This window comes from Lonchura striata, chromosome 20 (genome assembly GCF_050655825.1).
Source record: "Lonchura striata isolate lonStrDom1 chromosome 20, ASM5065582v1, whole genome shotgun sequence".
Classification (NCBI taxonomy): Eukaryota; Metazoa; Chordata; class Aves; order Passeriformes; family Estrildidae; genus Lonchura; species Lonchura striata.
The window spans coordinates 5,207,051-5,219,556 of record NC_140722.1 but is presented as its reverse complement, the minus strand read 5'-3'; the positions used below and the strand labels follow the sequence as shown (position 1 = coordinate 5,219,556).

Sequence of the window (12,506 nt, the reverse complement as noted above, 5' to 3'; positions counted from 1 at the left end):
AGCAGTTCTCCATGACACTGATGCTCCCAAAAGGATTCTGAAAGGCTCTCTGCTTCCCTGCTCTCTTCTCTCCCTCCTTCCCTGCAACCAAGGCTCCCAACTTTTAATTACTTGTCTCTCTCTTCAGATTAACCAGAAAGGGCTGTGACTGTTTTCCCATTAGTTTATCAGAATTACTTTTAATCTAAAAGATGGGAAACATATCTCAATATTTTCTTGGCTGAATTTTTATTCCAGGTTATTTTCTTCTAGAGCTGACAATACTGAAGTCCCAAGTAGAAACATTGACAACAGTTCCTGAGGGGCTTGAGGAATGCACCTTTCTTTTACCCCACAATCATTTGATGTTAATGGGTTGTAAATTTACTTCTTAAAAAAATCTGTCTCCTTGCCAGCACTGGAATGACTTCTATTCCAAGCAATATTTTTATTCAACAAACTGATATTTTAACCTCATTCTCTAAAAGCCAGGGTTCCAATCCTCAAATGTTCGATAAACTCCTGACAACCATCTTCAAATGACTCCAGCCTTCCCCACAGCAGCCTTAATGCAGCAAAGAGCCATCACCAAGGCAGAGAGCCACCTCCTTACATAAAGCTTAAAGCACAATGCTCTGTACGAATCTAGCAGGGAGCTGGAGGCCAAAGCTTTACAAAATAATGAGATTTTTATGGGTTTTTTAAGTTTTCTGTCTTCCAACAACTTCCAAGGGCCCACATCTCTGATGCCAGCAGTATTTTCTCTCTAAAGGTGACCTTAGTCTGGATCCTAGTAACACTTAATTCTTAGCCTGCATCTCTAGAGTAGGGTCTGCCTGTTCTGGGTGTGGAGATACCTCAGGAGTTTGTAAAACTACTAAAAAGTCTCAATTTTTATTTTTTGCTTGTTTATAAGGACCTACTGCACTCATTCTTACCTAACTACAATGGTCTGCAGCATGTGACAAAACTTGCACACCCCTGGGTTCTGACCTCGGCAGGAATCACAACCATTCCTAGAGGAAATCTTGCAGCTGTGCAATCAGGTAAAAACATCTGAACAAGACAGGTCCCCAGAGCCACCCAAAATTCTCAGAGCTGGCAAATGCAGTGGCCACCCACTGCCAGCCCAGCCCAACACACCCACCCAGCACCCCTGGAAATCACCCCCTGCTCAGACCCAAGTGAAGCATGCCCAAGCTTCCTCAATTCAACAGTTTTATTTTTCTTAAGAATACTTCCAGAGGACAGAGAAACACAGACAATTGACAAGTCTTCCTATTCAGTTCTTTCTCTAATCCTTTAAGAGATAAAAACCTGCAAATTAAATCATTTTAGTGAGTTCCAACACCGCTCTCAGCTCTGGCTAGGAGACAGTCCCTGCCCCGAGGAGCTTCCAGTCTAAGAGAGAAATACAAAGGTGAGGGCACAGGGACAACAAGGAGGAAGGTGACACAGTTTTCATGCTGCTGGTGCCATTCCTGGAGACTGGTACATGTGTTTGTGCTGGCAGTCAGTGCATGTGGCACAACGTGTTCTCTGCAGGTATTTGGAAGGGACAAGGTAAAGAAGCTCTCAAGAAAGTTTTCAAGGCAGTCCTGTGATGAGGAAGGCATTTGTTCTATGTAGAAATTTTTGCCTATTTACATCCTTTTTTTTTTTTTTTAAGAAGGAAATAAAACCAGTTAATATGCCAAAAAACATATTCATCAAATCAGTTGAATTACAAAAATAAAATTTTCAAGCAATGCCTTTCTAAAATAAATATATATAGGTAAAAATGGAAAACGGAAAAAAATAAATATGTGTATCCAAACTGTTTTGTTAAAACACAAACAAGCATAATTTCTTACTGTAAAGTAGCCATGGAATATCAAGTAAAGCAGCAACTGTTCAGAGCATCTTTCTCCTCAGTAACAGAGGAAAACGAGTCCCAAGCAGCAAAGAACAGATTTGTAATAAAAGAAATATAATGGACTGTATTCCTTATAGGAAAGTATAGAACATTTCCTTCTTTGCTGATCAACAGAGGCTAAAAAACAGAGTTCCATGATACTCCTCAGATGAAATTTACTGGTATTTCCAACCAGTGGAAGGTTAACATTTTTTCTCTCATAGGATAAAAAAAAGAAAAGTAAAGCCCTGTCTGTGAACTTGATTGATTATGAACATACATCTTTAGTCCCCTGATTGAGCAGAAAATTAATCCATCTTAAAAATACTGATCTTCTCTTTCTCCCCTCCCCAAACAGCAGCTCCCATGTGCAGAGCCCAGACCTTTGAGTACCCAGGGACTGCTCAGCACAGTGAGCTGGGCCAGCTCAGCCTCGGGCAGGACACTTTTACTGCTTGGGAGCACAAGCTGCACCAGTTTGGGATGGTCCAACAGGAAATCAATGTTTCCATGGCAGCACCTTGCATTTCAAGGGGTAGCTGATTGCCCTGAGCTCCTGCTGGCAGGAGCCAGGCTCAGTTTGGCCGGTGTAAGTCACAGTGCTCTGGGTGACAGGAGGCAGGGTACCCTACTCCCCACGCTCATAAGGCAGTACCACTCCAGGAAATCTGTTTCTTTCTTGAAGGTTTCAGGTTTTTTGTGGTCCTGTATGTCCTCTTACTTTTTAAGTTGTTTTTCTACCTATTTAAAAGGAGCAACATGCCCAGATTAACAACAGAGGTCAAGTAGGCAAAGATTAAAATGTCCACAATGCAAGCTCTAGGTTTACAATGTACTGGTCATGCATAAACCCCTACAGATCCTGGCAGGCATTTAAACATTTAGGTTGATGGAAGATCAAATTGCTAATGAACTGACTGCTGAATGGACTGTAGCCAGCTTGAAATCACTGGTAGTTTCTGCTTCTGATGTCACAACAATTGAAGTCATGTCAGTGGTCATCTACTTTAGCCCTTTTTGCTTTCAAGGAAAGATGCTGCAAAAAAAGAAAATAAAAACAAATCTGCTTAGCAGATACACCAAAAATTAGGGAAAAAAAAATAACTACAATGCTTTCTATCCTTAATCACAATTTAAATAAATTCTAACACAAATATCCACACCTCTCCAAGCTCTGCTTGTTACTGACACAACTAAAATAAACCCATTAAATAAAAACCCACATGTACCCCAAACTGATATTCTGACTTGTAGTAAAATAACTCCTAGTTCTTCTATACTAGCTGCAAGCATAGGAAAAATTTCCCACTGAAAGCAATTTTCCAAGTGTAAAAATGCACAGAAAGATGTGCTCCCAACAATACATCTGCAAAAAACACCTGGAGAATGTATGTGAAGGACAAGATTTTAACAACTGTATTAATCCTGAAGTTGCACTGGATCTTTGGAACCTCTGTGACCTTAAAGACCTACAAATGTGGAATGAAATATGAGAAGAGTTCTGCAAAACTTGGAATGAAAAATAGCTGGCCAAGATCAAGCTGTAGAAGAACATTTGTTAACACAGAGCCCTATTCAGTGGTAATTTGTAACTTGACAAAGGAGTAAAACCTTTCCTTTCTAGCACAAATATGTATCCTTCAGTAGAAAAAGGATCTAGGTATCTATCAATTAACATAAACCTGTGTGATTTGCAACAGTTCACTTATTAAAATTTTACATGTATTACTCATAGTTTTACACAAGAGAAATGTTTCTAATTTTCAAGCATTTTATAAGGACACCCAAGACTTTTGGCTGATATGGATAACTGACCAGGCTGGAAGACAGAATTTTCCTCAAAATCAGCACCATCCTTGAGAGTTACCATTTATTTTAGGATTAAAGCAATGATAAGGTCATACTGCAAACTGACTTCATTTGATCAAAAGGTAAAAAACTTGGTAAAAATTGGGTTTTGATGTAATTTCCTAGATTATCTGCAGCAGTAGTAGCACTACCTTGAAAAACATGTTCCCTCATTCAAGACAAGTCCTCTTTGCTACCACCTAAAAGGAAAACCTCACCCCAAATTTCAGCCCATGGAGAGGTCACAACAGGATTTTGTGTGGGTGTGGGCTGCTAAATGTAAATTATGTGACAACTGTAAACATGTGAGTCAAAGGACTAATTATTGCAGGAACAAATTTGATTCAACATTGGCTCAGCTCCTTTTTATACCATGTCTGCAGATCATCTCCCAGCAGCTGAAGGCGCAAGGCTCTGCCCCACAGGGGTCACCACTGCCTTTGTAAAATGCCTTATAGGAAAAAGGCAGAAAATATTCAGCTATTTAGTAAGTGCATTTATAGATGGGAATTGTCTGGATAATTGAGATGAATTATCCAAGATGAGCATAAACAACCCCTCTCTCGAGTCCATCACATGAATAGATGCCAAACTGTTGGGAACTGTAACCACAGAGGTGTCCCAAGATGCTCTGTGCACCACAGGATTCTCCATTTTGACAAAACCCCAAGGAAGTGAAGAAAACAAACACCAGATTCTCTAAGTCAAATAGTGAAGCAGATGTATAAATTTGAAACAGGCCACCTTTTTCACAAGTCTGATATGCAAATGCATTTTTTCACTCAGATTTTGGAAATATTTCATTAATTTAAAATATAAAGCTCAGTAGATATTAATGTCCCATGAGAAGTTCAAATACAAGATCAATTTGGTAATCTGTACAGTATTTATAGGCTATGTGCTACCAACAGCTCCAGCTAAACTAAATTTAGATAATATTTAATATCAATTCAGTTCTCAGAATGACCAGTGAATAAGTCTGGATTGACAGATTCACACAGGACAGTCTACACAGGTTGGTGACAACTGCTAAAAGATAATACTTATAAATAGAAGGTATCTGTATCACACACAGCAATTTGCAATAAAGCTTTGCACAAACAGCAGCTGTTCTTTGCCATTTCACATTTGAACAGATCAAAACTGATTTTTCTGCAGTAAACATAATTAATGCTCAAAAAAACAAAGGCTCAGGCTTTTCACAAACATTTGCAAAGCATGCAAAGGGTCTCCTAAAATGATTATGCAAAGTATGATCACTGCCTACCTACAGCTCTGCTCAGGGACGTGCTACCAAGGGCCTATATTGAAGTATGGAATGGCTGAAGGCTTCATTTCCCAAAGTGATACCATGGTAAATGTAACTTTACCAGCAAATGGATCTCATTTTGTAACTCTGAGATCCATTGGCTGGCTAATAGAGAAAAACATTTCATGCATCAACTAACTATCCTCTTCCTTTATATTACAATCACTACAATGACCAGAGCAAAGTAATTTCTGTCCCATTAGACCACAGCAAAACAAACCCTCAGAAAGGTCAGACACAAGAGCTGCTCTGCAGCAATGGTACCGTTTGGCCTTTATGCCGATTCCGTACCGTTCCTTGCTGGTAAAAGTGAGGTGCCAGCTCCAACAGCCAGGAGGATTCAACAGCTGTCACATCTCTCATGTAGTATTTAGCAGTCTGTATGACTTCATTGTAGACTACCCTGGGAGAAAGGAGACAAAATTGAATAGTGTTTGCTGTCAAGCAATGAGGGAGAGCTGATTAACATCATATTTAGACAGTTTCACATACATGCTGCCAGAGGTGGCACTTACAGAGTGACAAGAGAGTCCTTAAGCTGTAATTCAGCCTCCTACCTCTTTCTCTCTGGTTGATCAGAGTTCTCCACATTAAGAAAATCCTTAGATTTTCTAAGGATGAAAACAACCTCACAAACTACCAGACCATATGAGTGCAAGGTATATATGAAAGAATGTTACTTATAATAGGGTCAAGGGGGACTCACAACTGATGCTTTGGAAGACAGAATATGAATTACTCAGTGATATCATAAGGGCAAATGTCCAAAGCACCAAAACCCTGCACCCACAACAAGGAGGGCACAAACCCCAGCACGACTATCCCTGGCGCCAGTCTGCAGACAAGTGAGATAAGCATCAGAGGAAGAAATCAGCTTTAACTCCAGCCAGAACATCTCCTGGGAAGAGCCTGAGGAACAACCAACCATGTGGACTCATCCCCATTGCCACACAGTCTGGTTGCCAGCATGGACAATCTCTTTCTGAGGTCACCTTCACCTGGTAAGGTCTTTTTCCCCACGAAGTGCAAACCCTTGCACTGAAAGGCAGCTACCAAATCCTTAAGTCACCATCTGCCTCCTACACACAGCAGAGCTGCAAACAACTGAGGTTTGTGGCTTCTCATTAATTGGTATTTAGCTCTCAAAAGCAAAGAGGAAAGAGTTCAAAATTCTCTTTGCCAAATGCGTCCTGAGACACAACAACTAACACAACTAAAAATAAATCAGAGGAAAACAAACCAGAATGACAACACATTTCCTATACGCTCTTAGCAGAGAGAGAAGTGAAGCCCTCAATAAAGGATGGTTACCCAGGCTGCAGCAGCACTGAAATTTAGGTTGTTAAGTTAACTCCTATGTGACAGGATGCCATGACACCAGGCCAAGTTTATCCTTCTAAGTCTCAGCAGCAGGCAGAGCAGGATGGAAGTCCAAATACTTCAGGCTGATCATACTGACCTGAGAGTTCCACACACATTTTTGTTTGTTATCTGAGGACTTTTGACCTGCAAATGGAATGATCATATCCCAGCTAATGGGAAGCACAGCCAGTTCTTTCCTCAATCCGTTGGACAGCCCTAACTTTTCACATCATGCATTTTATGTGTAAGCCCTTTCCCTGCTATCTCTTTCCCTTCAATCCCTTTCCCATATCTGCAGCACCTGTTTGAGAGGATATTTCCTTAATAAGCTTAATAAAAGTAAATTAACCCTAGCTCTGTCTAGATACAGCCACTACTTGGAGAACAATCTGCAGTGCAAGATGTCCACTAAACAGGGTCACCTGGCTCTGCTTTCCAGCCTCTGCAGGTTTCTTTGACAGTTAAACACCCTTTTTTATTTGGATACTCCCTACAAAACATTGCAAAGGAAATGCCATTTGGATTCTCCCTGTGGGAACTATGACCTTTTACATCTATTCCTCCACTGATGGAGAGAAGCAGTTCCATTTGGATGCTGCAAATCCCTTAAAAAAAAACCCAAAGAAGAGAAAGCAGCTCTAACTTACCAGCGTGGAGGTTTCTCTGCATACAGCACTGAGCTGGGGTGGATATGAAGCTCATGGTCATCACGGATAGTCCTTGAAAACAAAATACTATTTCAGACTGTGCCTCTCTTTATTGCTTAGCATTTGATTTCTTTCTGCCCCAGTATGAATGTTTATGAAAGCAAGAATGAAAGGACTGGAATATGAATGAAATTAACATTTGCATTTCATGAGCAGATAAAACAAGGCTTAATTTGATGTCCTAAAAGAGTTTTATCTACATGAAATGAAAAAGTAACATTTCAGGCTTTTACTCAGTGTTCTGGGAGTGCTACAACACCACTGCACTACAACTGTACTTGCTTAACTTAAAGCAATCTAATGACTACTAGCAGCAGCTTCCCACTATTAATAATTTTAGCTATATTTGCCAAAGAGAAGAGATAAACACTGAGGCAGTTTGCAAATACAGAACTTCAAATATTTAGTGCATTGATTGCCACATGTTCCTAATTGCAAATTAGGAGAAACATCTGCTTGTTGATTAAACTTATATTAATTCATCAGGGGAGCTTTCAACCAAGCACCAGTTGTAGTGAAACTGTATATAGTCACCTGTAAGCTCCTGTGGAGTGGAATTTAGCTGCATTAGCAAAGAATCCAGAAACTATGCACCTCAAAACAGGATCTGGATCACCTGCAAAGAAGAATTTTTCTGTAAGATGAATCAATGGAAAGGCAAAAATCCCTAAAATACCACTTAATAATCTCAAACAACTTTTCAGAGTGCATCAGGCTTTGACAGCAAAGGCAGGAAAGCAGACAAACCCTGCAATTCCTTTTGACTTCAATTTCACAGCAAAGCAAATGCTGCCACCTGTGTCTCCATGAAGAGTTTCACATCCCTAAAGCAGACCAGTGTGACAGCTGAGCACTGAGGGCTGATTTTTCAGAGCAGGTAGAGACAAGTGCTAAGAACCAGTCCTGGCAGCCATGCACACACAGCACAGCTGGAAATCACATCCCAAAGGCTGAACAGCACTTTGAACAAAAATGACCTGTTTGAAAAGACAAAGAGGGAACAGGGTGACCTATTTATGGGTCTTTTGGAAAACCTGTCCATTAAATTGATAATCAGTGGTTAAAACTTTTGCTGGAAGTCTCAACTAATGAAGACTGGAGTAAAACAGGCTAAAGTACTCTTCTGCAGCCATTTTTAGGAAAAAAATCTGGTCTAAATTAACATTATTTTGAGGCCAGGATAAAAATACTCCAAAGGTTACAAGAAAAGTAAGGAGCAGACTGACAGTTTGAAAACTACGTTCACTATGTATTGGACAAGAACTTAAAAAAAAAATCACCTTCACTGGACTTCTTTGGCACTTTAAAGCGGACGAGAAGTTTTTTCAGCTGCTCTCTTACAACAGAAGCTCTCACAAGCCCTTTGTAGTTCAGAAAGTGCTCCTGACACCACTGGGAGCTCTTGCTGTGCTGTACAGTGAGAAGAGAAAAAAATCTCAATGAGATACCATCAGCAAAGCAAATCCAATCTCTTTTGGATAGCCTTGTTCTGTCTTAATTCTGGTCTCCTACTACACATTTATTGTGGTTTTCCCTGAAAATTACCTATTTACAGAGCAACTAACAAGGGTATGTAGCACTAGTAACTAAAAAACATGTCTCACAACTTGTAAAGAGCAGCAGATCAAATGCCATGGAGTATTCTCAAACAGATGTGCTTCATTTCTTCATATGTGGTGAAAGAGAAGAGCATCAGTCATTCAATTTAATTCTCTCAGATCATAAACTCATCTGTTTTCAACCACAAAATGTAAACAACCTTTTTAGTGCTGTTTTCATTGGTCTTCTCTCTGCAAAGAGCTGCTTCTCCAGAAACCAGCACTCCCTCCAAGAGCTTTTGCATCTGACTGTTTCTAAGAGAATTGCACACATACAAAATGTGAAGGGCAACATTTCAGTTGGTGCCTGCCTGGCTGCTTTGTGGCTGGGGAAAAGAAGTCATGTTTGAACACTTGGGTGGTTATACTGCTTCAACTCAGCACTGCTGCAAGTATTTCACTACAGAAGTGGTTGATATCAGTAAAATATACCTCTCCCAAAGAGGTGTAGCAACTTCAAAACTATTAAATAAACCTCAGCTTACAGAGCAGTACCAAGGTTGGTATTAGACCTCAGGGTATGATATCAATGAGTTAATTTAACACCAGAAAAAAAGACTGCTAGATTTAAATGCAGAATATCATCAGTAAAACATGAGGAAAGTATTAATTTCATTGGAAACTTGGACATTTGTTTTTTCCAATCCCCAAGACAAAATCCCTGTCTCCTTGAAAACACAGCTGTCTACCCATAAGATTTCCATGCCGTATCCTAAAAAGATTCTCTTTTACTCCCTGTTCAGAGGAACTGTGGAAAGTCTGTGGCAAATGGTGACCAGAGAGTCTTTTAATGTAGACTTATCACTTGATAAGCTTAGTAAGTCCTCAGATTTGAGAACTTTTTGTATCCAGAACTTCCAGATTTAGAAGTGAGAACCTCAGGTTCCTCCCGTTCCTGCAAATCCACATCCGCTGGAACTGACTTACTTTGACAAAGGCTTCATAAACATTCAGCATGGTCAGATGATCACCTTCCTCCACAGCAAACTTTCTGTGTTGCCTGGCCTGCAGAACAGGAAATATCATTTTATAGGCAGATTGATTCTTGCTGAAATCATGTCTGTCATGCCCAGTTCCCTTCAGCTCAGTATTTCCTGGGGACTGCTAAATTCTTACCACCTAGAGCAGTTCCTCTGGACAATAGCAATACTTTACTAGCCCCCCTAAACTCAGGAACACTTCTAAAACTGAAATTGGAAAAATTAACAGATAAAGAATCTCCATTCATTCAAATTAGACTATTAAGAATTTGCTACATCCTTCCTGTTTTGTTCATCTCAAAAGGAAATGGTGTGTGGGAAGGTTTTGGGGGATTTTTTTGCAAACCCTTCAACTGATCAATATTGGTTTATAATCTTTTGTGTTCCTGGACATCAGAAGGAGATTTTTAGTACTACTAAAAGACTTCAAGGTTCCCTTGTTATTTGGTTTTTTCCTCTACCTACAACAAATTGATACAATTCCAGACCTTATTTTATTTTCACACAAAGTTGTAGTCTGTAATAGGCACCAGTAAAATACTTTCTAGAAGTCCAGAAATGTGGAACCAACAAACAGAAAAGGAGACATAACTGAACTTACAGCCTGGTTTTTCTGATTTGGAGGGATCACAAAGATGTTTTGAATCTGCATCATGGCAGCAATTGTCAAAATCTCTTGGGAACAGCCAAAATTTCCTGAAGAGTAAATGACAAAATACAATAAAGAAACTTTTCCATTCAACTTGCCCCCATAGAGAATAAAACTAAAAAGAAGCAAAATATGTTTTTATAGTCTTTAAAACAGAAATAAATAGAATCCTCTATTTTTTCATATAAGAGTGAATGTTTTCAGTGGAAAACTTAAGAAGCAAATGTTAGACCTATTAGACAGTGAAATGTCTTAGACTAATTATATAATAGAGATTTTAACCAATTCTTTTCACTGCAGACCACACCAAGATGAAGTATAGTTTGAGTTTAGCAAATGTCTAGCAATGAATTACAACTACATGACTGTGAAGAAACTGATCTTTTTCCTCCTACCTGATTCCAGAAGCATCTTTGCAAACATAGGATTCAAAGGAAACTCTGCTATTCTCATTCCAAGGGGCTCTGTTAATCGGCAGTGCATATCCAAACCTGCAACATATTAAGAAATGTAGCTGGGACACAGGCAAAACAGCACAGCAAGGCTTTTTTTAGATTTAAATTGTACTAAAGAGCAGAATTACAAGTTCAAATATAGCAAATGCACCTTAGAGTTGCTGAATGTGTATTACACTAAGCTTAAAGGCAATCCATGATACCCATTTACTCTCCCATGGGTCACCAGATTTATTTTTCAAAAATACTTGAACACACAAGTTTTTTAACTTTGACCAAGTTTTACTCTTATTGTCAATAATTTAAAAAAACCTGCAGTCCAAGGCAATGCCATGGCCAGAGAGGATATTAGCTGTTAGACCTCAGATCCTCTTTTTAAATATTTCGTAACATCTTTGTTAATGGGGATGTAAAGCAGATGAGAATGAAAATGGGAATAAACATGGAATAGGCATTACTGCAGGAACAGGAAGCACTGCTGATGGTAGGGTGTCATTTTTCTGAGCACATCTACTTAGGTCGTGGAGAAAAATGAGGTATTATTATCTAAAGCAGAGATGTACAGCTGATGAAGCTTTTCTACAGTTTAGTCTGCCTCATGTATCACCCACTCAACTGCCAGTCATGTTCCAGCTGTAGCCTTTTCCCAGAGATGGTGCAGGGGGTAGGCCTGACAGCTTGATCTGTGATGGCCAGAGGAACCCTGAGCAACCCTGGACATTTACCATTTTAGAGGTTTGGCTCCTGCAGACAAACCCCTGCAGCACGGGTAACCCATGCAAAGCACAGGTCACAGTCTAACTCTGAGCTTTATGCTGAGATTTCAGGGAAAGACTTAAATGGAAAAGCCTTTCCTTTGCCAGAGGACACAGAATTAAAAAAATACAATATGCAAGGAACAATAATAAGGAAAAAAAGCTTGCTAAGGAAGGCAGCAAAGAGAAAAAACTGAGAGAAAACTCTGATAGACTAAGTTGTATGAGGTATGACAAAGAGGTAAAGCACCAGAAATAGACTACACAAACAGGGGTGAGTGAGAGCCCAACAGCAGGACTTTGGGGCACTGCAGGTTGCATAACCAACCACAGCAAAGCAACCTGAGGAAACACAACCACAGCTCTCACATTATATAAACACATTATTTGTCAGACTGTGTGGTGGTAACAAAGCCACAGCTGCACTGCAGCTCTGTTTCACAGAGAAAAGCAAAACCACAAATCAGGTCAAGGAATGAGATCTCCTATAATTCATGTCAGCACATCTGAACCCACAGATCCCTCCAGCCAGTGTTTATTTTACTATATGATATGCTACCAACTCATGACAATGTAGTAATTCACTCACACACCCCTACACTGTCCAACAAAACCTACCAGGCTTTTCACATAATGTCACAGAGTTTTCCTCAGAAACAGATATCAAAGGCAGCTTTTGCGCAATGGTGAACTAACATATTTAAACACAAAATCACACCACCTGCAAAAATTAATAGCTTTCACTTGACTAATGCCATATGAGAAGTTCAATTTCTACCACAACTAATAGCTTAGATAGGTTTTCATCTACAGAAAGACAACTGCATTCCTAAGTAGGAAAAAGGAGAAATTTCCATATATTTATGCACCACCTTCTACAGGTGCATCAAGCCAAAATCCTTTGGCTTCTGCTGCATTCTACAAACGCCAATACAATTTTGCATGATCTATATATGGGTTGTGCACAGGT

At 39.7% G+C, this 12,506-nt stretch overlaps 1 protein-coding gene across 2 annotated transcripts in view; it reads right to left on the bottom strand.

Moving 5' to 3' along the window:
• Positions 1–1,180: 1,180 nt before the first annotated feature.
• DHX35 (DEAH-box helicase 35) overlaps positions 1,181–12,506 on the bottom strand; it is a 28,823-nt gene continuing 17,497 nt past the window's right edge. The window contains exons 15-22 of one of the 2 annotated variants that reach the window (XM_021527847.3): positions 10,722–10,817; positions 10,279–10,373; positions 9,625–9,702; positions 8,380–8,509; positions 7,634–7,715; positions 7,040–7,111; positions 5,295–5,433; positions 1,181–2,909 (exon numbers count right to left, since the gene is read on the bottom strand). In XM_021527847.3, coding sequence (XP_021383522.3) covers positions 2,865–2,909; positions 5,295–5,433; positions 7,040–7,111; positions 7,634–7,715; positions 8,380–8,509; positions 9,625–9,702; positions 10,279–10,373; positions 10,722–10,817 — 737 coding nt within the window. In that variant the 3' untranslated portion in view covers positions 1,181–2,864. The remainder of the gene's footprint in view (positions 2,910–5,294; positions 5,434–7,039; positions 7,112–7,633; positions 7,716–8,379; positions 8,510–9,624; positions 9,703–10,278; positions 10,374–10,721; positions 10,818–12,506) is intronic. The other variant, XM_077787029.2, reaches the window with a different exon arrangement.